Source organism: Littorina saxatilis, linkage group LG3 (assembly GCF_037325665.1).
Source record: "Littorina saxatilis isolate snail1 linkage group LG3, US_GU_Lsax_2.0, whole genome shotgun sequence".
NCBI classification, from domain to species: domain Eukaryota; kingdom Metazoa; phylum Mollusca; class Gastropoda; order Littorinimorpha; family Littorinidae; genus Littorina; species Littorina saxatilis.
This window is the reverse complement of record NC_090247.1, coordinates 16,614,733-16,641,884: the sequence shown is the minus strand read 5'-3', so window position 1 is coordinate 16,641,884 and position 27,152 is coordinate 16,614,733. Positions and strand designations below refer to the sequence as shown.

The window sequence follows — 27,152 nt, the reverse complement described above, 5'->3', positions numbered from 1 at the left end:
GAAATAATTTATACACGTGTAAGAAATCAGCGGTGCAGTTAAACTTGAATCGGAAAATGTACGACTTGCATAGAGACAACTTTCGTAGTGCACATTTTTTGCCAAACGTCCACCTTGGTGGCAGGGAAAGTGGTTCGACCTTGCGTGACTGCAGGGCAAGTTCGATTTTGCTAGCTTAAATAACTGCTACCTCGTCTAAGAAATAATTCATACACGTGTAAGAAATAATTCATACCCGCGTAAAAAATATTCATACGCGCGTAAAAAATAATTCGTGTAAAACATAAAAGTATTTATTACAAAAATAAGTCATACACGTGTTATAAATACTTCTTACACCCGCATGAATTATTTCTTACGCGCGTATGAATTATTTCTTACACGCGTTTTCCCGCGTATAGGTTATGAGCCAAACGGCTTTCCATAGTCCCACAGTGACTGCACGCAGTTATCAAAACGGGCTAGACACGAACACAGCTGCGGCGAGCAGCGTCATACGGGCACTGTCGCTGTTGAACTAGAAGGGGGAGTTTACGTCCTCTCAGAAACTATTTCTATTTGGGACATGAGTTGGTGACTGGAGCTAAGATCGCTGTTGAAGAGATGGTCGACCGCTAAATAACTCAGTGGTGTCGACTCGAGATGATTACTGACTGTTCCAAGTGGCGAAAGAGACAGGTAAGATTATTGATCTTAATGTGTCAGTAAGTGGCTGTCTGGGATGTTGAAGAGGAGGAGGAGGAAATAGAGGAGTGTGTGTGTGTTGTGTGTGTGTGTGTGTGTGCATGTGTGTGTGTGTGTGTGTGTGTGTGTGTGTGTGTGTGTGTGTGTGTGTGAAATATTCAATAGACAAGTCCCGTACAACAATATCCAAATGTGTATCAATATGTCAGCCTAAACATAAAAAATGATCTGACATGTCTTCACCGAGACTGATCCGGTCCTGACTGGCCGAAACCGTCGGTCAATAAAGCGTCATCCAAGGCGTTTAACGAGAAAAAAAAAATTGAAATATCATCTAAAAGAATGTACATCTTAAACATCATAGAAATGTGTCTATTAGGTTTCTGTGAATCGCACTCCAAATACGCATGCACTCGCAAACAGACAGGCTGACAGATAGACAGTCATACAGACAGATTGATAATCAAACGCTCACACAGAATGTATTTTTCGCAAATAAAGCTGAATATTGGTACCCAACCAGCAACAACAAAGTAAAATACAACAATTACAAAAACACAGTAACAACAAAACACTGTAACAACAAAAACATTAACCTCAAAAACACAGTAACTTCAAAAACACAATGACCTCAAAAACACAGTAACTTCAAAAACACAGTAACTTCAAAAACACATTAACCTCAAAAACACAGTAACTTCAAAAACACATTAACCTCAAAAACACAGTAACTTCAAAAACACATTAACCTCAAAAATACAGTAACTTCAAAAACACATTAACCTCAAAAACACAGTAACTTCAAAAACACATTAACCTCAAAAACACAGTAACTTCAAAAACACATTAACCTCAAAAACACAGTAACTTCAACACAGTAACTTCAAAAACACAATAACCTCAAAAACACAGTAACTTCAAAAACACAATAACCTCTAAACACAGTAACTTCAAAAACACATTAACCTCAAAAACACAGTAACTTCAAAAACACATTAACCTCAAAAACACAGTAACTTCAAAAACACATTAACCTCAAAAACACAGTAACTTCAAAAACACATTAACCTCAAAAACACAGTAACTTTAAAAACACAATAACCTCAAAACATTAATTTTAGTCAAAACTTTACTAAATGTAAAAAGGAGAAGAACAAAACAGAGAAAAAGTCTTGGCCCGATCTCAGATAGCGAACCGAGCTGTTGTCAGGAGAATGACTGTACTAATGACACAACATTTTGAGTAGGAGAAGGTTGGCTAATATGGACCACTTTTTCTTTCTTGCTGATAACTTGCTTGTTTCTTGCGAGGAAGTTTCATTTTGTGTCCTCTCTTTAGTTAACCGTTAGGCCTAATTAGAGCGAATAAGCTTTGATAGCCATGAAGCAAACATGAAATAAAAAACGCTCGCGCTGGACCCGAGTACTCTTCAGACTGGCTCGCTCCCCCAGTATGCAAGTTTTTGTCTTGTGCACGTTTAAGACCAAGTGATTGCTCTGTGTGAATTACAGGCATTCCTTTTGCTATATAAATACATTGCATGCGAGCCGAGGATGTGCGTGGTGACTGGCCTTTCTCTTTTATTTGATCACAGTGAAAATCCACACACACATTCACACACACACACACACACACACTCTCTCTCCCTCACTCCCTCTCTCTCTCTCTCTCTCTCTCTCTCTCTCTCTCTTTCTTACACACACACACACACACACACACACACACACACACACACACACACACACACACATGAACACACACACTGCGCGAGAGAAAAAGACTACAGGGAGGCATGACATCATGATGCATTAATTGACGTCAAAGACTTTTGACCGTGACGTAATCTTTTTATGACGCTATATTTCTCTTCACTGTGTGACGCGTTCGGCTGTTCTATCAGCTCAATGGCTGGCTGTTGCTCCGAGAATTTCTCCCACCGCCAAGTCGTTTTTGTGGTTTATTTCGCATGTAGGTCCCAGGTAACATTATGAAGTTTTAAGGCTGGAGAACACACCTGAGGCCATATTTCAAAGTGGTTAGGCAGTTTTAAAGGTTTGTTTTTATGTTAGTTCAGTGTTTTGTTTATCAGGAAAAAACAAAATGAATAGAGCTTGTCGCGCAACATTTTGAGATAACGACTGAAGTTTGAGCATAGGTATGAGATTTTTTCACGCAAACCCTACTGAAGAATTTGTGATATTGTATTGTGAATATGTTAACAAAAAACAATCGGATGATCACAAACTGAAGAAGAGAAATAGGGAAGCAAAATAGAACATCAAACATAGTGATTTTACAGGTGAATTTGGAAAAAAAACCTTGTGTATCCATTTTTGAAGCCCATTTTGAAGCATGGAACACAGTCAAACATAAATTATAAGTGTTAAAGTGGTTACAGTGTTCAGAAATAGTGTTAAATAACAAGTTGAGTTATCCCTCTTCACCAATTTTAAAAGAAATACACCTCTTGTCGCGCAAAATTTTGAACTGTGATGCTTTTACTACCCCCACCCCCTACTCATTTTTCAGAAAAGAGTGCATATTATCTTCCAAATAGACAAGCGAGGTAGTCAGATGATCAAAACTTAAGAACAGAAATAGGGAAGCAAAATAGAACATGCAACATAGTGATTTAACTGGTGAATTCAGAAAAAAACCACTTTTTTACTCATTTTATAAGCTTAATTTAAAGCTTGGAAGACAGAAAAATATAAATTAAAAGTGCTAAAGTGGTTACAGTGTTGAGAAATAATGTTAGATACCAAGTTGAGTTATCCCTCTTCATCACAGTTAAAAGAAACGCACCTCTTGTCACGCAAAATCTTGAACTGTGATCCTTTTACTACCCCTACCCCCTACCCATTCTTCAGAAAAGAGTGCATATTATCTTCCAAATAGAAAGGCAAGGTAATCAGATGATAAAAAAACTTCAGAACAGAAATAGGGAAGCAAAAGAGAACACCCAACAGAGTGATTTAACTGGTGAATTCAGAAAAAACCCACCTTTTTACTCATTTTATAAGCTGAATTTAAAGCTTGGAAGACAGAAAAATATAAATTAAAAGTGCTAAAGTGGTTACAGTGTTTAGAAATAGTGTTAGATACTAAGTTGAGTTATCACTCTTTATCACAGTTAAAAGAAACACACCTCTTGTCACGCAAAATCTTGAACTGTGATGCTTTTACTACCGCCACCCCCTACCCATTCTTCAGAAAAGAGTGCATATTATCTTCAAAATAGGAAACCAAGGTAGTCAGATGATCAAAAACTTCAGAACAGAAATAGGGAAGCAAAATAGAACAACCATCAGAGTGATTTAACTGGTGAATTCAGAAAAAAAACACCTTTTTACTCATTTTATAAGCTGAATTTAAAGCTTGGAAGACAGAAAAATATAAATTAAAAGTGCTAAAGTGGTTACAGTGTTTAGAAATAGTGTTAAATACCAAGTTGAGTTATCCCTCTTTATCACAGTAAAAAGAAACACATCTCTTGTCACGCAAAATCTTGAACTGTGATGCTTTTACTACCCCCACCCCCTACCCATTTTTCAGAAAAGAGTGCATATTATCTTCCAAATAGAAAAGCAAAGTAATCAGATGATCAAAAACTTAAGACGATAAATAGGGAAGCAAAATAGACTATCCAACATAGTGATTTAGTTGTTGACTTCAGAAAAAAACACCTTTTTTTCTCTCATTTTTGAAGCTGAATTAGAAGTTTGGAAGACAGAAAAAATAAATTAAAAGTGCTAAAGTGGTTACAGTGTTCAGAAATAGTGTTAGATACCAAGTTGAGTTATCCCTCTTCATCACAGTTAAAAGAAACACACCTCTTGTCGCGCACAATCTTGAACTGTGATCCTTTTACTACCCCCCCCCCCCCCCCCCCTACCCATTTGAACACAAATTAAAGAGTGCATATTCTCTTCCAATTAGAAAAATAAGTAATTTTAAGCAACTGGACATTTTTAAAATACAGTACATCTTTTCTGTCAGTCCAAGGGTTGATTGCTTAGTCCATTAAAAACAAACCGACTAGGATTTAACGCACCTATTTAAAAAAAAAGTTAACATGATAATTGATATATCAGACTTTTTTATGCAATTACTACTGAAGATTCCAGACCAGGTAAAACAATCATTTTATATCCTTTGTCACATTTGTGGTTTTGTTTAATAAATCTATCTATAGCGAGTCTTGTCTCTTTGTGTCATTTAGTTATTATCAAGTATTCTATCCTGGCAAAAAAAATTAAAAAATCCCTACCTACCTACCCTATTTTGTTTAGCCATGTTATTAGAAACAGACAATTTATTTTTTTGGGCCTGAAGATCTTGATACATTTGTTTTAATAGAGAAATAACAAGTACAGCCATTAGCTGTGTCACTCGAATTTCTTTGTCAGGCTGAAACTTAGCTAAGAGTAATACCTAATATACTGGAGCTGTTGCGTTGAAGTCTGCTGTGTGTGTCTGGGTCCAAAACAACTTTCACATTCTCATCTACACACTCACGTCACTCACACAAGTATACAATTCTACCCACACAGGGCCGGACCAAGTTCGTTTGAGGGGGGGGGTCCAACTGAAGGCAGGGGTCCAGGGGCCGCTGAGGCCCCGGTGGGGTGCAGGGGAAACGCCCCTTTGGGGGGTCTGGGCGGCAAAACCTCCCAGAAGCCGAGGAAATGTTGCATTTGTGAGGTCATTTTTTGGTCTTTCCTTGCAACTGGGAATCAAAATTGATGTTGTTCATAATTTGAAATAGTTTTAGAAGACCAAATAAACTAAGGGAGTTGGGGGAAGAGCTTAAAAAGTCCACATATTTTTTTATTTTTTTCTCTGAGAGGTACATCAGATGGCCAGGGGGTGGTGGGGGGGGGGGGTCCGGAACCCAGGACCCCCCCCCCCCCCCCCCCAGATCCGGCCCTGCCAGGCGTTCGGGGATGGGGGTCTCGCACTCGGGCGAATCACACCACAAAATACAAAGTATAACGTACACAGATTTTTCTATTGAACCAAAAAGCAAATTAAATCATGAATAAATCAATCAAGCAAAACTTCCACACAATGACACACTCACTCTCGGTTCACACTGCACTCTGGGCGTGCACACTTTGCAGCACGTATACCGTTCCGACTCCGTTTGTCTTCCTGCAAGTCCAGCACAGGCACACGATTGTCCAATAATCACAATAATCCTCGTGAATGTCACAGCGGGCATAGTAAGGTTACGTTCACTAAGAACGTTAAAAAAAAACCACAGGATATCATCATGATGCCTCTCTACAAAAACCAGGTCTAGAAACTCTTCATCTAAAGTCAGTCAGTATTAACCTCCTCAACACAATCCTCATCTTGTCCCATAGTGATTTCTGCCGCCAAAGAACATGTGGTTCTCAACTCACAAGACCGATGTGTCATTCCCTTGCGAAATTCAGATCTACCCCAACTACGTGCATTGATCTGAGCAATAAAATTTAGATGCGATAATCTGCAAACATCTCTTCAACACAATCTGCATCTTGTCCCATCGTGATTTCTGTCGGCAAAGAACATGTGGTTCTCAACTCACAAGACCGATTTGTCATCTTCCAGTGTGAAATTCAGATCTGCCCCAAGTGGCAAGTAGCCTACGTGCAATAAAATGTAGAAGCGATAATCTGAAAAAATTATTTTCGCGTGAACGCTGCCACGCTGTCATTTCAGTCCGATGTCTTTTATCCAGAGCAGGGATGAACACACTATTTCATCAGCAGTTTGTTATGTTTATCCGCAGACTGCTTTCCATTACTTGTCGTCTGTTTTAGATTGACTCGTAGGGTTCTTCAGCCAGGCAAGAGAAGTGCTTGTTTACTGACACGTTCTCACGCACGACATGTCGTAAATGCAAGTTCTAGCGATTGTTTTTTATTGCACTGATAGAAAATGTCGATAGTTGTAAACTTCTGCCATTTCCTGATGTTTATTTCATTATTTTGCATACGGATATGGCTAATAACAAACACTGTACATAAGGAAGACGTGGAACTTGCGAAGAAAATGCGAAAAAGTGTTTGTGGGTTATCGTCCCTAGTCACATGCTGACGGCGAAAACAAAATGGCGGATCGCGTAGGTACCGATCGCGTGCGAGGTGGTGGTAAATTGTGCTCGGCTTTTTGTTGCAAGAACGCCCGTTACAAACAGAGCTGCTTCGGGAAAACTTTCCACAAGTTCCCTAAAGAAGAAAAAAGGTGGGTTGTGCAGTGATTATTTCATCAGGTTTACCTTCTTCAGAATGAGAATGCAATGGCTCGAGTCAACTCACTCAGATAAGCCAACTGTCTCTGGGCATTTTTGTCTGCTATGATACTACAGTATTTATAGAACTAATATGCAAATGAAATATTACAAACATAGCATGGATCGGTTCATCCTGAGATTTCTGTACTAGCTGTACTATGTACGCGTGTGTCTGCGTGTGTATCTGTGCCTGTGTACACTGTACTTACGACTGTGAGTGTGAGTCAGCAGTCAGTACAAAACAACAGTTTACACTTGATGACAAACTACCCGTGATCATATTTGCCGAAATCTTTATCAAACCTTGCTTACGGGAAAACTACAGTACAAAGGTACATCACTCATCCGTTTTGCGTTCAGGCAGAGCGTTAGATTTAGACTGAAGATCTGATTTATTTTTTGTCTTTCCTTTTTGCTTAGTTTAACAATAACATTGTTGTTTTTATTGTCAAACTAGGTGCAGAATATGGATGCAATTCACAAGGCGAGAGGACTTTGAAAAGCTGCAGCCAGCTGATGTTCAAGGTCTCAAGCTTTGTACTGATCACTTTGAGGCCAACCAGTAAAACAATCCTGCAGAGAGGATCACTTGTGTGGAATGCTGTCCCGACATTGTTTGCAGTGCCCAATCCACCACCGAAGGTTATTTATTTATTGGTTTTAGGTTTTTGCAAACCAATGAAGCACACTATTAAATGCAGGTTGAGTAATGACAAGTTTGAGGCTGATGTAAGAATTGAAAAAAACCAGCATTGTTCCCATCAAATAATGCCTGTTTGCATTTAGCGCAAAAAAATGATAAGGCCAACAAAAAAAAGTTACTTATTTTGGATCGACGTCTTGATTATGATGATATGATGAACTTATTTTGCCAAAAAACAGCCCCAAATGGCAAAAAAAGTATAGGGTCGGCGTCAACAACAAAAAAGTTGTATGTTTCTGGTCACCTGACCCTACCTATGTTTTCCCGACGACCCTAGACTTTTATTTTGCATTTTCAAAAATAAAAGGGGTATTCGAAAATCAATTGTTTTCCTGTTTTTCAACAAAATAAGTTAAAAAGATGGTTTAAAAAAAAAAGTTTAGAAAAAAAATCTCCACCTTTAGTCATGTTAGGCCACAAAAAAAGTCTGTTTAAGGTAACATAGGCCCCCCAAAAATAGCGTCGGTAGGTCGGCTTTTTATTTTTGTATTTTAGCCATCTGAATATTTTAATTTCATTTTTTAATGCCCCAAAAAAAGTCTAGGGCCGGTGGGAAAAAAATAGGGTCGGTCCGGATACTGTAAACAGATTATTTTTTGTTTTGCCTTACGAGAAACATACACTTTTTTGTGTGGCCTAAGACCAATGCCATGAAATTGGGAGAATTGTTTCATTGTGACTGGGTGTTGGTTGTGAGTTTGTCAGTTAAAGAGCTGTGCATTTGCAGGTTGCTAGTGGGAGGAAGCCACCATCGCAAAGGGTAGCTACAAATGAAGCCAGCACCGACCTGTCGCCTGATGCACAAATTGTTCAACCAGGTAAGAGATTTTTAACCATGAAGAACACCCTGACATCAAAAAATGTTTAAACCCATCCAATCCATTACATAGTTGATAATTGCTGTATAGGGTGACGGGCGCTGTGGCGGGGTGGTAAGACGTCGGTCTATTAACTCGGAAGGTCGAGGGTTCGAATCCCGGTCGCGGCCGCCTGGTGGGTTAAGTGTGGAGATGTTTCCGATCTCCCAGGTCAACTTATGTGCAGACCTGCTAGTGACTTATCCCCCTTGGTGTGTACACGCAAGCACAAGATCTTGTAATCCATGTCAGAGTTCGGTGGGTTTTAGAAACACAAAAATACCCCGCACGCTTCCTCCGAAAGCGGCGTATGGCTGCCTAAATGGCGGGGTAAAAACGATCATACACGTAAAATTCCACTTGTGCAAAAAAAATGAGTGCACGTGGGAGTTTCAGCCCACGAGCGCAGAAGAAGAAGAAGAAGCTGTATAGGGCGGATGCATGGATGGATGAAATTGTACCTGTAGTTCCAACACGTAAAGATGGGAAACATATCCTGTTAGAGGCATGGTGTAACAAGAAACAATTAAGTGGCTCTATTCCCATCTCCCCCCCCCCCCCCCCCTTTCCCCGTCGCGATATAAGCTTCGTGGTTGAAAACGACGTTAAACACCAAATAAAGAAAGAAAGAAAGAGGCATGGTGTGTGAGGAGTTTACCTGGTACTGTTGTCCTAATCAATCAGTCAATCAATCAATCAATATGAAGCTTATATAGCGCGTATTCCGTGGGTACAGTTCTAATGGCCTCACCCATTCAGTACCAAACAAGGTCAATTCCATCATTGTTCCACATCGTATCCATAGTTGCTAATACACTTCATTTCTGGCCTGCCTTCCTACGCTATTGTTTATTTTCATTTTGTGATTTAATTACACGTGTTTTAATTTCTTCCAGGTTGTAACTTGTTATGGTTATGTTATTTTATGTGTGTTTTCTTTTTTAGATGACATTCAGGCGATCCTGGAGGACATAGGATGTAAAGCATCAAAGTCGTCATCTTCCCCATCCCCTCGTGAAGCGGAACTTTGGCAGAAGGTCAACAAACTGAGGAGCAAGGTTTTCCGATTAGAAAAGAAAACGATGGAACCCCGTGTAAAACGAGCGAGTAAATTAGCCAAGCCTCCCAAGAAAGACTTTGTAGTAGAACAGTTGTCTCATATATTATCAGGCGAGGCGAGCTATTTTGCCATTTATGCCTGTTACATATTTACCGGTTATCTGCTGCTGTGTCCAATCCTGGCAGAGACGGGAACGCATGTTACCAAGGAGCTGAAGGAGAGTCAATGAGATGAGAGAATGTGATTAACAATTGCCAACTCTCTCCGTACAAAGAGGGTCCAAAATTGTATAAAAAAAATAGATGGTAGGCAATTCAAAATTAAAAAAAGGACTCTCGGAGCATGGACTTAATGAGTCAAAAATTAAAGAAGGCTCTATGAGCCGAAGTACATGTTTTGTCTATTGTCTTTTTTATTTTGAATTCCCTACCATCTATATTTTGATACAATTTTGGACCCTCCCTGGTGTGTTGTTTCTGATGTACCTTTTAGTCTGTTTACAGTAACATAGGCACACAAAAAGAGGGTCGGTAGGTCGGCTTTTCTTAAAAAAATTTTATAACCATCTTTTTAAATTATTTTGCAAAAAAACAGGAACAAAATTGATTTTTTTTTCTTTTTCTTTTTTTCCAAATGCCAAAAAAAAAAGTCTAGGGTTGGTCTAGAAAAATAGGGTTGGTCGGGATACCGTAAACAGGCTATTTTGCTTTGTTTTGCCTAAGCAAAGACTAACAAACTTTCTTTAGGGTCTGACATTGTATATACTATACAATTTTTGGGGTATTAACTAAATACATGTATACAGTTTTCGATTCCTTTTATACTTTTTCACAAATTAGTCCCCCCCCCCTTTTTTTTTTGTAGTCTGCCCTGGGGGCGGGAGGTCTCCTAATTTCGGTTTCTAGGGTCACCTTATGCTTCCCCATGAGCTGAGAACTTAATTTAAAATGAGCCTCGATTTTTTTATTTGTATTTTGTAATTGTGCCTTTGTCCAGTCACATGATTTCACTTTGTACTTAAAAACTTGGCGCTGTCATCATTTATTGCTATTTATTGTTCAGTTGTTCAGTATTTATTGCTATTGGGTATCAGTTATTCAGTTGCCCTCTTTCGAATGAGCCATGCATGCATTATGGATGTGTTTAGCAATGTAAAAGAAGAAACAATGTGAAGCAAACATATAGCACCAAATAAAATAACCGAATCAGAATGGAAACTTCTTCAGTTTATGTGTGTGTGTGTGTTTGCTGTTTTAAATACCGAAAATGTGAAAATAAAGCAAGTCACAGCATGAGAAAGATCGACTGTACTCGTCATGACAAAGCAGGAGACAGCCTGGTCAGCATGTAGAAAAGGGGAATAACTCGTATTTAGCCATTCTCATTTCTAAGCATGCCCAATGAGGAAGTTATCCTTCTTCCCATTGTAGTTTCTTTGCTAATAAGTGGATAATCTGTTACGACACGAAACGCGTTCTAAATCCGGGAAGGGAGGCTACTCCAGCGTACTTTCAGGTGTGTTCTAATACCTTAATACGATCAATCGGACCTATTATCAAGTTAGTGTATCAACTTTTGAACGAACTGCGCCCAGTAGTTTCCCAGCAATAAGCTCTTAAGTCGAGACAGACACACAGACAATTAAAGTCTGCTGAGCCCTAGTACTAGCGTACTCGGGGATAAAGACACATTTACAACTTGGCGCCTGATATGGACCAGTGAAGAGGCCTTCACGAAACACTGTAAAAAGCCCCAAATACTTCAAAATAACATGATGCCACTCAGTGTGTAAGTCAGACTAATTCAAATATGCCTTAGATTTATCTGTTTCGGGTTGATGAGAGCATTATTTGAAGCAAAACAGGACACAAAAGAAGCTAATCTAAAACAGGATGAAAATAATGAAATTATCAACTTCCACGAAAATAAAGACTATTTCTTCTTCTTCGGCGTTCCAGGATTTTTGGCCTCAGGTATAGACTATTTGATTTGTTTTTATCCTCGAGGGCAAGTTATAGATTATTTTCAGCAAGCTTTTTAATGAAATAATGAAAATAGCCTTTAGCTTTTATTTTTTTCGATTTGTTGAAGGTGGTCCATATAAGGCAACACACACGTACTTTGGAGAGTTTAGATATATCTTGCTATCACTTTTTGTTTGCAGTAGAAATTCGGAGTCAGCGCTGCTAAAATGTAACAAATAAAGTCTTAGCTGTCGTATATAGCCAGTTTTGTGTGATAACAGCTTTGGCTGTGGACAGAAACGAGTCCGGTTTAGGCGTCGAATTTAGAATGAACGCGGCCAAAAGTGAGAAAACAAGTCGCGTAAGGCGAAAATACAACATTTAGTCAAGTAGCTGTCGAACTCACAGAATGAAACTGAACACAATGCAACGCAGCAAGACCGTATGGCAAAGGCAGTGAAATTGACAAGAAAAGCGGGGTAGTAGTTGCGCTGAGAAGGATAGCACGCTTTTCTGTACCTCTCTTCGTTTTAACTTTTTGAGCGTGTTTTTAATCCAAACATATCATATCTATATGTTTTTGGAATCAGGAACCGACAAGGAATAAGATGAAAGTGTTTTTAAATTGATTTGGACAATTTAATTTTGATAATAATTTTTATATTTTTAATTTTCAGAGCTTGTTTTTAATCCGAATATAACATATTTATATGTTTTTGGAATCAGAAAATTATGAAGAATAAGATGAACGTAATTTTGGATCGCTGGATTTGTATCCAGTTGGCCGCTGTCAGCGTGAGTTCGTCCCCACGTTCGGCGAGAGATTTATTTCTCAGAGTCAACTTTGTGTGCAGACTCTCCTCGGTGTCCGAACACCCCCGTGTGTACACGCAAGCACAAGACCAAGTGCGCACAAAAAAATCCTGTAATCCATGTCAGAGTTCGGTGGGTTATAGAAACACGAAAATACCCAGCATGCTTCCTCCGAAAACGGCGTATGGCTGCCTAAATGGCGGGGTAAAAAACGGTCATACACGTAAAATTCCACTCGTGCAAAAAAACACGAGTGTACGTGGGAGTTTCAGCCCACGAACGAAGAAGAAGAAGAAGAAGTTTTATAAAACAAATATTGTTTTTACAATTTTCAGATTTTTAATGACCAAACTCACTCATTAGTTTTTAAGCCACCAAGCTGAAATGCAATACCAAACCCCGGTCTTTGTCGAAGATTGCTTGGCCAAAATTTCAATCAATTTAATTGAAAAATGAGGGTGTGACAGTGCCGTCTCAACTTTTACAAAAAGCCGGATATGACGTCATAAAAGACATCTATCGAAAAAATGAAAAAAAACGTCTGGGGATTTCATACCCAGGAACTCTCATGTCAAATTTCATAAAGATCGGTCCAGTAGTTTAGTCTGAATCGCTCTACACACACACACAGACAGACAGACAGACAGACAGACACACATACACCACGACCCTCGTCTCGATTCCCCCCTCTATGTTAAAACATTTAGTCAAAACTTGACTAAATGTAAAAAGATAAAAAGCCTAACGGTTTTGTGGTTTGTGTTTTTGTTTTGACATGTGCAAGGTATTTAGAGAGGGTGAGTACAGAGAATGACATTGTGTTGAGCGCTCTAGCGACGTTATTTTGTCAGAGCATGAAGTGGTCCATATTAGGCAGTGGTCCATATTAGGCAACCTTCCCCTACCTCCTATTAAGGCCATGTGAGGGCCAAATCGCTATTTTCCATATATGATGATCAGCACTGTTTGTGTCGCTTTTGTTATAATACTGATGGTCTCTGAATTAAGAAACGTTAATGTGTTTGTTTATTGTGTATGTCGTTGCTATAGAAACAGGAAAGTAAACAGCAGCCATATTGGATTTTAGGAACCGTTTTTTCCATATCCAAATGCTCGATTTCTGTCCAATATTTTGCATAAATATAGATTTAGATCATATCTACAGATTTACCATTTATTTTTTCTGTGAGTATTACAGTTATTTAAAAAAAAATTTTTTTATCATAATGTTGAAATTTTGCGTAAAATTTAATATTAAAAAAATCGTAAAGCCAACATTTCTTTTCCGATTCATTATTCAAATGGTAACTCTGTAGATAGTATGTAAAAGTACAAGTATGCAGAATTTCACAGAAATCTAACCAGTAGATTTGAAATCATGTTGTTCCCAAATGTCAAAACATGCAAACTGAGGAAAAGGCAAAAACGCACACAATTTGTTTTGAAACCATTGATAGTTGTAATTAAACCCAAAATACATACATGTATCACCAAATTCCACACTGAGGAATGTTTTTCACACCTTAGAGACACCGTTTAAAAGTTAGGGAAGACATAAAACATAAGTTATTTCAAACATGTGCAGTACACCTGGAAAATTGTTTGTTCCGAGTTACAAACAATGCATACACACACTCCCAATCACAGCATGCACACCAAAAAAAGCTCGATCACTCGCTCACATTCACACACACACACACACAAGCTAGCTCCAAATTACGAAACGTACCCAAGTCATCAATTGCACGCGTACAATAACCACAATATATATGAGAATAATGTTAACCACAATAACAATGACAAGTCGCCTAAAGCGATATAAAAACATTTAGTCAATCGGTATGAAACTTAAATATCAACACCACAAACCAGTCATCACCAAGACTACGAGATACATTTAGATAGTCTCGGCTAACAATACCGAGACGGATCACGCTCGTCTCCGCAAAGCATGAGACCATATATGTAGTACTTACTAAACCTATTTTCTGTAATTATGAGCACATTGTTAGAGTGAACATGACATTTCTATATATTTTTGAATTCAGGAAAAAATGAGGAATGCAATGCAGTCAAGGTTTAATTTGTTACTAAAAATTAGATTTTAATGACAACTTTAACAAGCAAACTCATTAATTTATTTTTAAGATTTTGAGCTGAAATGCAATATTATAGTCCGGACTTCGTCGAAGATTGCTTTACCAAAATTGCAATCAATTTGGTTGAAAAATTAGGGTGATACAGCGCTGCCTCAACTGCCTAAAAAAATCCGGATATGACGTCATCAAAGACATCTTTCCAAAAAATGGAAAAAAACATCTGGGGATATCACACCCAGGAACTCTCGTTAAGTTTTGTCAAGATTGGTCCAGTAGTTTCCTCGGAATCACTTTATACACACACACATACACCATGACCCTCATCTCGATTCCCCGTCTAAGTTAAAACATTTAGTCAAAACTTAGAACATGCCTGCAGCATATGCAGGGCCACCTTCCAGCTGCATGAACAAGTTCTTCCAGTCTCTCTGACTTGGCTGCCCGCACTTTGTCTCTCCTTTTACTTTGCTTGTCTCTCACAGCCTTCAGACTGTTCCGCACCCTCTTGTGCATCCTGGCTGCTCCAAGCCTCTTCATGTGATGTCCAGTCTAGAATCCGAAGAACTGGGCAGAGTCGGCAGCAGCAGCAGGTCCAAAGTTGAACTCTCTAAGAGCTGTACCAAGTCGTTTACTCACATGGTTCGCACACTCTTCCTTGTCAATGTGAATATCCTCACCATAGGGCTTGATGTCGTTGAGCTATGTAAAAGTCTTGGAGTCACCGTCCGACAGTAGTGTTGTGTAGCGAAGCTTGTTGGTGTTCACCGATCGACGCCATATGACACGGGCTGCTTCCACCTCCATCATCCTGATGAGCCTGCAAACAAGAACAAAATAAGAAATGTAATTTGCAAACAGAGTATTTTTTAAGTGTGTGTGTGTGTGTGCGCGCATGTGTTATTCACAGTCATTGTCCAGCTAATACTTCAATTATAATTAATGCGGAAAAAAATGAAATAAACATGGAATTACCAAATTACTGAATATTAAATTTCTAGCAGCAGGTATAGGTGCACTGAACATTGTTAGATTGTAAACGTTAAGCATAATGCATTAATTGATACCATTTGAACGTTTTTAAATACACTTGTATTGTGCCACACATACATGTACTATTTGCCATCCCCTGACCACTATTCTAGCTCCCTCAGTTCTGGGAAGCCCGTTGATTCTGAAGACTTGTGAATCTCTCTTGATGCTGTAGATACAGCTCTCTCTCTCTCTCTCTCTCTCTCTCTCTCTCTCTCTCTCTCTCTCTCTCTCTCTCTCTCTCTCTCTCTCTCTCTCTCTGTCTGTCTGTCTGTCTATCTATCTGTGTGTGTTTTCTTATTATTTTCATCACACACATGCACTCCCCCATGCCCTGAACTATTCAAGATACAAATTGGATTTTTACGCATGTGTTACAACTTTCATTATTATTATCATAAATTGATGATCTGTCTTTATGACGCTTTTTTTTTTAATCCATCATCCATGCCTTTGGTTTTGGTTTTCAGTTTCACTGGAATGCATGGAAAATAATATCCACTCATCACTATTACATTTACTTGTAATTTGCTATATATTATTTGAGTAAGTTGCTTAAATTTGAAATAAACTCTATTCAAATATGTCTGTGCAAACAGATATAATTTACCTTTATAGTTCACCTCACACTTGTCTAAGTGGTCCACGAGCCAGGCCGCATACTCCTCTGGCTTTTCCTGAAACAGCTTCTGCCCCGTAGACTCCACACCTGGCAGTAGGTACACATGACATGGGCATCAACACAGAGTCCAGTAAGTAAGTCCACAACACACCCAACTCCAATGTGCGAAGAGTGTCCACGAGTAAGCCAGGTGCCATCATAGCTCACAATAATGTTCAGGGTGTCGTCGACACCAAGAGTAGTGCCACAGTATCTTGCATGAACTTCTCGAACATATGCAACAGTGTCACTGAACACATGCTTCCGGAATTTCTCCAGTTGTGTGAATACTTGGCTGGCATGAGTATGACTATGAAAGGTCTTGTGGTGAAGTCCAGCTAAATCCATGTTTTCACAGAAATTTCTGAATGTGGTGGCTCCCAGTCCACAAGCAAGTGAGGAATACACTGCCTGTCTGTTCATGTCGAACACTTTTGTCTTGGCCTTAAATTTTGTCGCAAGATACTGTTCATACACGCTCTTCGCACGAAGAACAGTTCACCTGGGCAAATACTGCCAAGCCACTTGTTGGTCTGGAGTCTGTGCAAAGAGACAAGCACTTGTTACACTGTGGACAGCACAGACTTGCAACCATACTGTCTACTTCGGCAAAGTCTACAACACCCCTCTGGGTTTTTACCAGGGTTTCAGTAGCAGCAGATGACTTTGTGTCAACTCCACCGGACACAAACCTCTCATACGATTCTTTTTTGAACTCACTTCTTGTCTTCGTGCCGAGAATGTTTTCATCGACTCAAGGAATCGACGCGGAAAATGTAGCACTAGCAGACGACCCCAAAACCGGCACTAATTCTGCCACGTCAGCCAGCACAGAAGCTGATTGCGCTGATTTCTTCGCCTTCCATTGATTCTTCACTTGATCTGTCCTCTTTTTCGTAGATTTTGGGGCTCCTCTGGTTGTTGATGGCTTGGTGCGAACCATTTTTGCACAGGAGCGTGTACTTTCACTGCTTGTAAACAAGCGCCATTGTTGTACCACGTGACCCCGGTTGAACGAATCAAGATCACATCATACGTCATACTCTCCGTATAAGGAAGTTGGCGTAGATTGACCTACATTGAAAATGTTCCGTTAGAGCCGAAGTAGTCCGGAAAATAACGAAACAACGGTCACATGCAAACAGGGGAGGCTATGTAGCAAGCAACGTCATGCAGTGTTCGCCCTGTCGTCTGCTCAAATTTGCTGATCAAGGTGTTGAAAATCGGCAATAATAAGGCAAGTTCAAGACAAATGAACGCAATCAGGCGAGGGTTGGTGTATTGAATTTATTTTTATTGCACAAAAAAAACATGTATATGCAACATCAACGGCAGAAATTGAAAGAAAAATGACCACAGTTTTCCAAACAGTCAAAATGTCTAAATGCCCAAATCTGCCCAAAAGCTCAAAAATCACCCCCGCACATCCCCTTAAACTTGCATGTTGACAGTCCGTGTCCATTCCTTTTTCTAATTAATTTGTTTACTTTTGTGTGCGTGCAGGCAGTGGTCCATATTAGGCAACCTTCCCCTACTTTACTCCGTGTTGTCTAGATTGTGACGTCCAGGACTGTCGCCTCTTGGCAAGGCGCCAGAAGGTGTGTTTCACATTCAGTGTGTGCTATCCTAGTCGGGAATGTCGGTGGCCTTTTTGTGTAATACGTGGTTTCAAAGCACTGTGCTAGATTCCCTTAGCTAACTGTGACAGAGATAGTGCGTACTCAACTGCATGCGGCTATAATTCAGAACAGGAAAGTACGATCCTCAGCTAGCTATGATAAACAAATGTACAGACGCGCGGTGAACAAAACGCTCTCGCCCCCCCCCCCCCCCCCCCCCCCCCCCCTCCTCACCGGTGTTTTTTTTTCTACCAACAATAATCTTAATATAAAAGTGAAACTATATGCTTACAGGTACATTAAGCATAACTGTAACTCATACTATTAGTTGCAAATCGATAAAACGGTGCAGAGGGTCATCAAATTGTAAAAATTGATGGTCGGCGATAAAACCGTCAATACCCCCGAAATTTGCAACTGTTGCGAGAAGCTTGCAAGGCATGGCAAAGCCGGCACGCACACACACACACAAGTACCGTAAAATCCCTAGCATAAGCCCACCATCTAGCAAACGCCCACCCCCCACTTTGGGCCAAAAGTTGTGCACAGGGGTAACTACCTAGCAAACGCCCACCCTGATTTTTTCAAAGAGACTATAGGCTCACTTTCACCAGGATTTGTGCAGACTGTTCTAAAAGTCATCTTTTTCCCCTTCTTTACCTTTTCGTGTTTCTTTCCTTTTTTCTTATTCTTTGTCCCCTCTCCTCACTCCCACCCATCGTTCATGTTTTTTCGAGTTTCTCTTCTCTTTTTTTTCCTAAGTTTGTGGGTTTTTCTTTCTCAGAAAGATTGGGCCTTTTGAAGACAAAATCCAAGTTCAGTTAACGTTTCATTTCCAAAGACGATCGTGTAATTTCTTCCCTGTACAGAAAGAAAGGGCTTCATTGGTGTTGACATTTCGACATTTCATCAAGTTTCTTTTTCCCGGAATTGTGTTGTTATTGTTTGTCCTTGCAAAGGTCTGGCGATTTTCTTTTTACTCATAAATTTATATGAATGACTATGCTCGTGTTGTTTTCAGAAGAGCCAGTCCTTTTCTCTCTCTCTCTCTCTCTCTCTCTCTCTCTCTCTCTCTCTCTCTCTCTCTCTCTCTCTCTCTCTCTCTCTCTCTCTCTCTCTCTCTCTCATGGTTGGCCTTCTTTGCCTCAAAGTCCTTTTTTTTCTTTTTTCCTTCACTTCTACTCACACGACCTAACTTACATGCTTTCTGGGTTTGTATTCACTCAATTACACGGTTGAGCACAAAACTTACTTTGTGCAAAGGGGTCTATCCCTAGCAAACGCCCACCCCCCAATTTTGCCCTAAATCTGTGCACAGGGGGGGGGGTGGGCTTATACTAGGGATTTTACGGTAGATCTAACTCGACCGGTCCACAGTTATCCATTCGCCCGCAGAAAGTGTGCCTTGTCAAACATTCTAATCTTTTGTAGTAACTGACAATATCGTTGTTGAAACAATCACAGTGCGCTAAGAGATTTATAGAGGACATTTTTAAAATAATTATTGAACTCAGCGCTACGCTTCTCAGAGATAGACAGAGAGATAGACAGACAGCCGAAGATAATTTGAGAAAAACAACTTTTGACGCTAAAGTCTCACCATGCCTGCAAAAGGACGTCGCAAGGTGACGCCATAATCTCCCACCTTACAATATTTTTCAATGTGTATGTTCTAGACTCTAGATGACTTTATTTCATTGTATCAATTAGTTGGCTGAACAGAACTTGGGTTTTTCACAAAAGCCGATGTTACTAAACATAGAATGGTTAATTATCGGAAATCGTGTACTGAAAATAATTGACAGTTATATGCAACCCTTTGATTAGTTCGATCTTCCATACACCAATCAAAAGCTTTGAAATGAAGAAAAATGAATACAAGTTAAGAAGTAGGAGAAAAAAGAAATACAAAGTTGAACGATTGCGAGAAAAAAAACAAGGGTAAAAGAGAAAGTTTAGCTTTTCGTGACCCAAATATATGTTTATCGTGCACACGCTGTAACAGGGCTGTGTAACAGCGTGTTGTGCATATTTATCAAAGGGAAAAAAACTGTTTTGTTCATTTTTCTCTTTTTTTATTCAGCCGACAGGAATCGTACCTCTGGAAGCGGATACAGGTCTGCAGTCTTGGTAGAGCCTTGGTCGATTCCTGGAACATCCGACTACACTATGCATCATGGCTTCGCTGCTTCCAGGTTTGTGGCTGGTTCACAGTCCTTACCCAACAGAAAGCACCAACATAGACGTAGATGCAACGACGTACGACTGTATTCTCTCTTTTAGAAACGGGTTGGGATTCGGGCGGGTTGGGGGAGGCGAAGTTTCACAGAGAAATGTGTACTTTCTACAAACATCAAGCTAGCAGCTTCTCACTGTATGCAATCCAACAGATACACAATACCAAGTAAACGAGCTGAGATGCACTTTTCAGGTTTGTTTGTTTGTTTGTTTGTTTGCTTGTTTGTTTAACGCCCAGCCGACCACGAAGGGCCATATCAGGGCGGTGCTGCTTTGACATATAACGTGCGCCACACACACGACAGAAGTCGCAGCACAGGCTTCATGTTTCACCCAGTCACATTATTCTGACACAGGACCAACCAGTCCTAGCACTAACCCCATAATGCCAGACGCCAGGCGGAGCAGCCACTAGATTGCCAATTTTAAAGTCTTAGGTATGACCTGGCCGGGGTTCGAACCCACGACCTCCCGATCACGGGGCGGACGCCTTACCACTAGGCCAACCGTGCCGGTACTTTTCAGGTAGCAGCGACTAATTCCAGAAGAAAACCTTTTGTTATCGACCATTGGTGTTAAAATAAACATGTGGATTAAGCCTATGTAAAAGTTCAGTCTCCTGAGTTTATCGTTGGGAAACTTGATTAACCAAAGATTCAAGGATCAAGTTTGTCTCAGTGGCCGGATCGCAAAATCCAAATCATATCAGACAATCACAGCCAAGCTTGGCTATGCTTGTGTATGTGTTGGTCTTCTTTATGTTAAAATCATATGTTGCTTTCATTGTTCTGTTTATAGCACAATCCCGTCATCGCGAATGTGCCATGTGCCTGGGGGTGTTCACGTCACCGAGAATCCTACCGTGCTTCCACACGTTCTGTGTGGGCTGCCTGAAACAACTGGTCCACAAACGTGGAAAGTCCGGGTCGTTCCCTTGCCCGACCTGCAGGACCTCAGTCCAGATCCCAGCGGGGGGCGTGGATAAGTTCCAAGTCAATTTCTACATCCAGGCTGAGGTCGAAGGTCAGCGATCCACGTCTGAAAAAGTTAGCACGTGCGAGATGTGCGGCAAAGGTTCGGCCAGCCACAAGTGTAGCGATTGCGACCAGCTTTCCTGCGACGCCTGCACGGCGATCCACGCCTCCATCAAGGCGACCAGGTCTCACACTGTGCTCAACCTTCAACAGGCCTCGGGAAGCCTGCCCGGCCTGACAGTCAGCAAAGAGCGCTTCTGCAAAACCCACAAAGACGAAAAGATCCGGTTTTTCTGCACCCAATGTTCTGCTGTCATCTGCCGAGACTGCAAGCTGACGTCGCACGAAGGTCACATCAGCACCGATCTGTCGGAAAAGAGCGCTGAGGCGAAGTCGTTGATTCTTCAAGTCACCAACAGGGCGCACAGCAACCTGGAGCCTAAGTTGAGAGCAGCGCTGCAAACCGCCACGAGTCACACAGCGGCAGTGCAGATAAACCAGAAGGAAATGGAAAGCACACTTGAGCGACGCGCGGAGGAGCTAAAAAGAGAGATTGACGGGAGCCTGGCAAAGGCCAAAAAAAAGCTCAGCCAAGAAGCCAGCGATGCGGCCCGCGTTGCCTCGCAGTGCATAGATCACATGACTCAAGAATTAACATGTTTTATTAGTTTCACGGAGCATGCGCAGCGCGTTGCTGAGAGCGGATGTGACGCAGATGTCTTGGAAATCCCTAACGAAATGAAGCAGTTTTTCGGCGTTGCGAGCGATGAGGCTTGTGCCCTACCGTACGGTGGTTCCGTCCAGGCGTACTGTAGCATGCAAACTCATCCAGTGGCAAGAACGGCCAGAAAAAAAAATCTTCTGCGGATTGCACATCGGAACGCTGACGTGACACAAACAATGGAATCAGCTGTACCGGCCTCCAAGCTGAAGTCGTTCACCAGCGAAGAATGGAATACAGTCATCCAGCTTGAAGAAGCTGAGGAAAAGGCACAGTGCTATGGCTGTTCATGCGAGTACCACAAAGATTTGGACTGCTGTCCACAATGCGGCGCTAAAAATCCGCCTGGAGACCAATGCAACGCTGGTTTCGGCAGAAACACCAGAAAATATGGTTACGGCAGTGGTGCCAGTGACTATGGTTATGGTGCCAACGCGAGCTTCCAGAACTACCGCAGGATGTATAACGGTAACAATGGATGTCCAGGTTGCGGCGCACATCATGCTGGTTCACACAGTGACCCCTTGACCACCATCAAGACCGCCATTCCTCACTTCATTGGTCACGTGACCAGATCTCACCCCTCGCAAGAGGATCGAGATAGCACGCCACTTGAATTAGGCTATACTGCAGCGACACAACGTCAAAAGCGGGCAGCGCCCGGACAGCAAAAAAACGTCAGCACAAAAAGTTACTGCAGCGAGATTACCAGTGAGATTGGCGCCATCCAAATGTTGCTGTCGTGAAAGAAGACAGGGTGGGAACAAGGGCAAAACTTGCCTGATGAAATATCGGCGATGGGCTTGTAGATGCAGTCGCTCCAGTCTGCTTGGCAGACAGAAGCAGAATACTGAAACTAAGATCACTTCATGTGTGAACTCATAGATTCATGCTCTCTTTACAGAAGTTTTATGTTAAGTCTGTGGAAACTTTTGGCTTTGTTTGGTGGTTTAGTTGTTTGGGAATCAATAATCAAAATGGTCTGGACAGAGTCATGATAATGTGCAAGATTATGACTGACTGCGCTGCAAGAAAGAAGAGTGGTGCAAAAGACTGGGGTGACTGCGAGTTACAAGACACATAGTGTACTTGCTCACTTCTACGAACGTTTGCTTTCCCGCAGATTGTTCCATGTACCAAACGTAAGAACCGTCAGTGCTAGGAAGAGTTTTAAACAATGTTTAATTACACTCTTAAAACAAACACTACATTTTCTATTCTGCGATCATTATGCTGCTGATAATTTCGAGTATATAGTTGTACATTGCTCCTGTTGTAGTAGTTGATTTTTGAGATGAATTGACCGTGGGTTTTTCGTATGAGTTGTTTACATCTTAATGGCGAGAGTGCTATGCATTGAGGTGTTCAGTCCTGAATAGTTTTTTTTTTGTATTAGGTAATGTTATTATAAATTTTAATGTAAATAATGTTGTATTTTCTATATGCACAACCACGGTAATTTCGTATGCTTGAAAAAACACAGTTAATATTCTTATCCCCGTTTTATGTTTTATGTTTTTAATGTTGTTATGTGTTGCTTGTTTTTGAGGGTCACAGCTTTCATTTCTTACCTTACATCATTTTATCCAGTTGTTTACCAGGGTTTGCTAGTGTGTGATAGGGTTCGTGTCCGTCTGAAGACGTTAGTTTCTTTGTTAGTCTTGTGTTGACAACTCTTCAACAAGCGCTTACAACTGTACCCACGGAATACGCGCTATATAAGCTTCATATTGATTGATTGATTTATTCGGACATTTGTACATGACCACTAAACGCATTAATTTTATACATCCCACGTGTTGTCTGGCGACAGCCATTGCGTAAAGCTTATAATTATAGCCGGCCAGCGGGGGTTAGGGGGGTGGCAGCAAAAGGATGTTTAGTAAAGAAAACAACAACAACAACATCATCAACAACAACATCAACAACAACAAAACCAAAGAGGAAAACACATTTCTTGAAGGTTAATCGAGGAACCAATAGTCGTTGTGGAAGATCATCATTATAGGCAATCGGCAACACGATTATAAGTGTTTGAAAGCACGGAGGAAAACGTCGCAGAGCTGCCAAACTTGTTCACGGTGGGGGAAAGGTCACGCTGCCCCAAAATGGGCTAAATCTTCCTGACAAATCCTGGTAACATCCGTTTGGTGGAAGACTTATGTCTTGAACGTTGTCTTCGTTGATCACACGAGACTTTCTTTCTTTCTTTATTTGGTGTTTAACGTCGTTTTCAACCATTCAAGGTTATATCGCGACGGCACACGAGACTGATGGCTTGCAGTGATGCGTTGTCTGGAAAGAAGGCAGCAGCTATATTCACTTTTTGTTTAAAAGTGTGCTCACTGAAGGCTTAAATACATGAATGCGTAACCAAGTGCCCAAATTACAAATAAACGAGTGAATCACAGGTTTGAAAGATAATTGGTTCTTTTTTGTTCAAGACAGTGTTGAGGAGAATATGATGGTAATGTGTGTGTGTGTGTGTGTGTGTGTGTGTGTGTGTGTGTGTGTGTGGGTGTGTGTGTGTGAGTGTGTGTGTGTGTGTGTGTGTGTGAGTGAGTGTGTGTGTGAGTGTGTGTGTGCGTGTGTGCGTGTGTGTGTGTATGTGTGTGCGTGTGTGTGTATGTGTGTGTGTGTGTGTGTGTGAGTGTGTGTGTGTGTGTGTACGTGTGTGCTTCTGTTTGTCTGCCTGTCTGTATGTTTGTCGAATTGCCTCTTACAATAGTGCAGTACAAAGACATTCTGTTAAATATCAAATCCCGGCAGGGTGAATAAAGGGAGACTACGCGGCATTTACAATTTCCAAAGATCATACGTAGTTGTTTCGCTTGGTTGAAAGAACTTTCCCTTCTACGTGAGCGAGTCAGAGAGTCAAAAGACACATTTTATTGCAATTCAGTCAACTGGGGGTTTGCAATTACACAGATTCTGTGATTGTTAAGATAGCCTTAATTCGGTTTTAGCTCACATTTGCCTGAACAGGTTTTCCAAATGACATTTGATATCGAATGCAACGTCCCTGATGTCACGACCTAATACACACACACACACGCGCACACACGCACACACGCGCACACACGCACACACACACACACACACACACATACACACACACACACACACACACACACACACACACACGCACGCACGCACACACACACGCACACACATACGCGCACATGTACGTAACACCACTTTGAAAAAATCATTTACTATTTTTGCTTTCACAAAATGTAGCCGTGCAATTAAACAAGAATTTTATAATTAAACTCTATCTAAAATTATGCATCGTTATAATCACACGTACACATTAAGCCTATTGATTTAAATATATTATTATTACCAGAGCTACACCGCTTTTCCTGTATTATTGCTTGACAATTTGAAAGCCACAAAAACTGAGTATACATTTAAGCACTTACACATTACAAGTGCCTTCATGCCCACCTTACACCGTAATTACACTGTACTTAGCTGTCTAAGTGAACAAGAAGACTAAGTCATGGAAGCACCTGGTATCATTAAATTAAGTGTGCTTGTCACTTCCAGGTGCAAGCATCCCCTAAGGGGGCACTACTAGCTGGATTTGTGAAAAAAAATCGATTTATTTCGTTCAAAATTATGAATAGTCCATATATATGTAGAAATGGCTGAATTTTATCGTGCAGCTATTATTTTCTGATATTATGAATACTTTTCGAGATATTTGCTCTCAAACAGGCATGTTTTGAAGATTCTGCCTTGTCAAATTGCGTACTTTCGTGGATAGATACTTGATCTCGCTTGTGTTACGGTCGTATGGCTATGTTTACAGTAGTTTGCGGTAATAATCACTACCGCTATGTTTTGTCACTTCCTGTTGTGATCGCTGAATCATTCTTGAGCGTGTTTGTTGGTAAATCTTGAAAGTTTTAGTTGTTATTAGCAAGAATCATGCCTTCTGATAGGAAGTACAGCCAAAATACACATACAAAGCGAACATTCCGTGGGAATCAACACAGCAAAGCTGCAAAAAAGGCAACAATCACCGACGAAGCTGTCGAACACGATAGGCCTACAAGTTGTGAGTCGAATCTTCGCGCGCTCGATACCTGTTGTTGAGAATGAAAACACAGCCCCAATTTCGAGTGCCACGCCCACAACTACTGAAAAGAAATTGAAATTGATGTACAGTGTTGTGAGCGAATTAAAAACGCTCAAAGAAAAGCTCAGAAAGCCTCACATGGAGCCAGAAGAGAGACCAGACTGAGACTAAATGAGCAGCATACTGAGGCAGAGGGTTTCCCTTACCAGGCTGGGGGATACTAATTCAACAGAGACAGATAGGCTGAGATTTTGTGTTGAAAAGTTGTCAAAAATCAGCGTTTTAAATCAGTTACTCCTTGATATTTTCAAAACTGTTCAATGAATCTGCCTGAAATTGTGCATACTTACTAAGCATTTCCATAGCTATGGTATGTACCAGAATTTTAGCCCTAGTACTAGTAGAAATATATTTTTCAAATTGTTGCAAGATATTTATATGTAGCTTTATTTTGGGTATTTAGGTAGGCCCGCATCACAAAAAGTTTGTAGAGTACAGCTTTAGTTCTGGTACATACTACAGTGTGGTCAGTTATTGATGTTCAGATGTAAAATGAAAGACTTACAGTGATAGGTTATGAAAATATCAGGGAGTGACTGTGTGTATTTTGCGCATGGGATTTTTTTACCATAATACATTATATTATTTTTTGGGACTGTTGTGTGCTGTTTAGAGACAAACTAACACTTTCATCTTAAATTTCAGTCAATTTTACATAAACATACCAAATTGGATTGAGAAATATTGATATATGCCAGAATAACAAAATCATGAAATCTGTACCCGCCGCCAGCTAGTAGTGCCTTAAAGGTGTTAGTTGGGCCCATGTTGGCATACATCACACATTATTTAGCCCCAGAACGTGATCACGGGAAATGGAAATTATATTTTGGCGGGGGATCCGAACTGACAAACCGCATAAAGTTTCGCTGGCAGAACTAAAATATGTGTATATCTGTGGGATAGGTGTGTAAATGTTTTGACTGCTTATAAAGACCCTTAGTTGCGACAAAAAAGGTAAACCTTTGCTTTGACAGTGCTATGAGCGGAACATAATCTTTGTTATCATACGAAGGTTTCCATATTTATCCTGATTAGTAGCCTAAGCTGTTCCGACATAAACCTTAACTCACTGAGTATCATAAATGAGAAACTAACCGTAGATATAGTTGTGATGTTTGCTTTATTGCAAATAATTGACACAAAATGTGTTTAAGCTCACCAAGTATAGATAGGTCTGCAATTAACCCTATTGTTTAATACAAATACGGCATGATATTTAATTTACTGAGCAGCCTATATCGGTCTGCAAATCAACCCTCATGTTAACAAATTAAGCACTGCTATTTGACTTACAAA

General features: G+C 40.6%; 1 protein-coding gene and 2 long non-coding RNA genes across 3 annotated transcripts; 2 read left to right on the top strand and 1 right to left on the bottom strand.

Annotated features, from left to right (window-relative positions):
• The first annotated feature begins 498 nt into the window (after positions 1-498).
• LOC138961743 (E3 ubiquitin-protein ligase TRIM56-like) lies at positions 499-23,479 on the top strand. The gene is made up of 3 exons (XM_070333412.1): positions 499-678; positions 19,857-19,968; positions 20,810-23,479. The coding sequence occupies exons 2-3, from the start codon at positions 19,950-19,952 to the stop codon at positions 22,450-22,452; spliced, it is 1,662 nt and encodes a 553-aa protein (XP_070189513.1). The 5' UTR covers positions 499-678; positions 19,857-19,949; the 3' UTR covers positions 22,453-23,479.
• LOC138961742 (uncharacterized) lies at positions 6,689-10,799 on the top strand. The gene is made up of 2 exons (XR_011454297.1): positions 6,689-8,489; positions 9,474-10,799. It is a non-coding gene; the product is annotated as an uncharacterized lncRNA (long non-coding RNA).
• LOC138961741 (uncharacterized) lies at positions 13,801-17,578 on the bottom strand. Its single transcript, XR_011454296.1, has 2 exons — positions 16,104-17,578; positions 13,801-15,281 (listed from the first exon to the last, which is right to left on the bottom strand). It is a non-coding gene; the product is annotated as an uncharacterized lncRNA (long non-coding RNA).
• Positions 23,480-27,152: the final 3,673 nt, after the last annotated feature.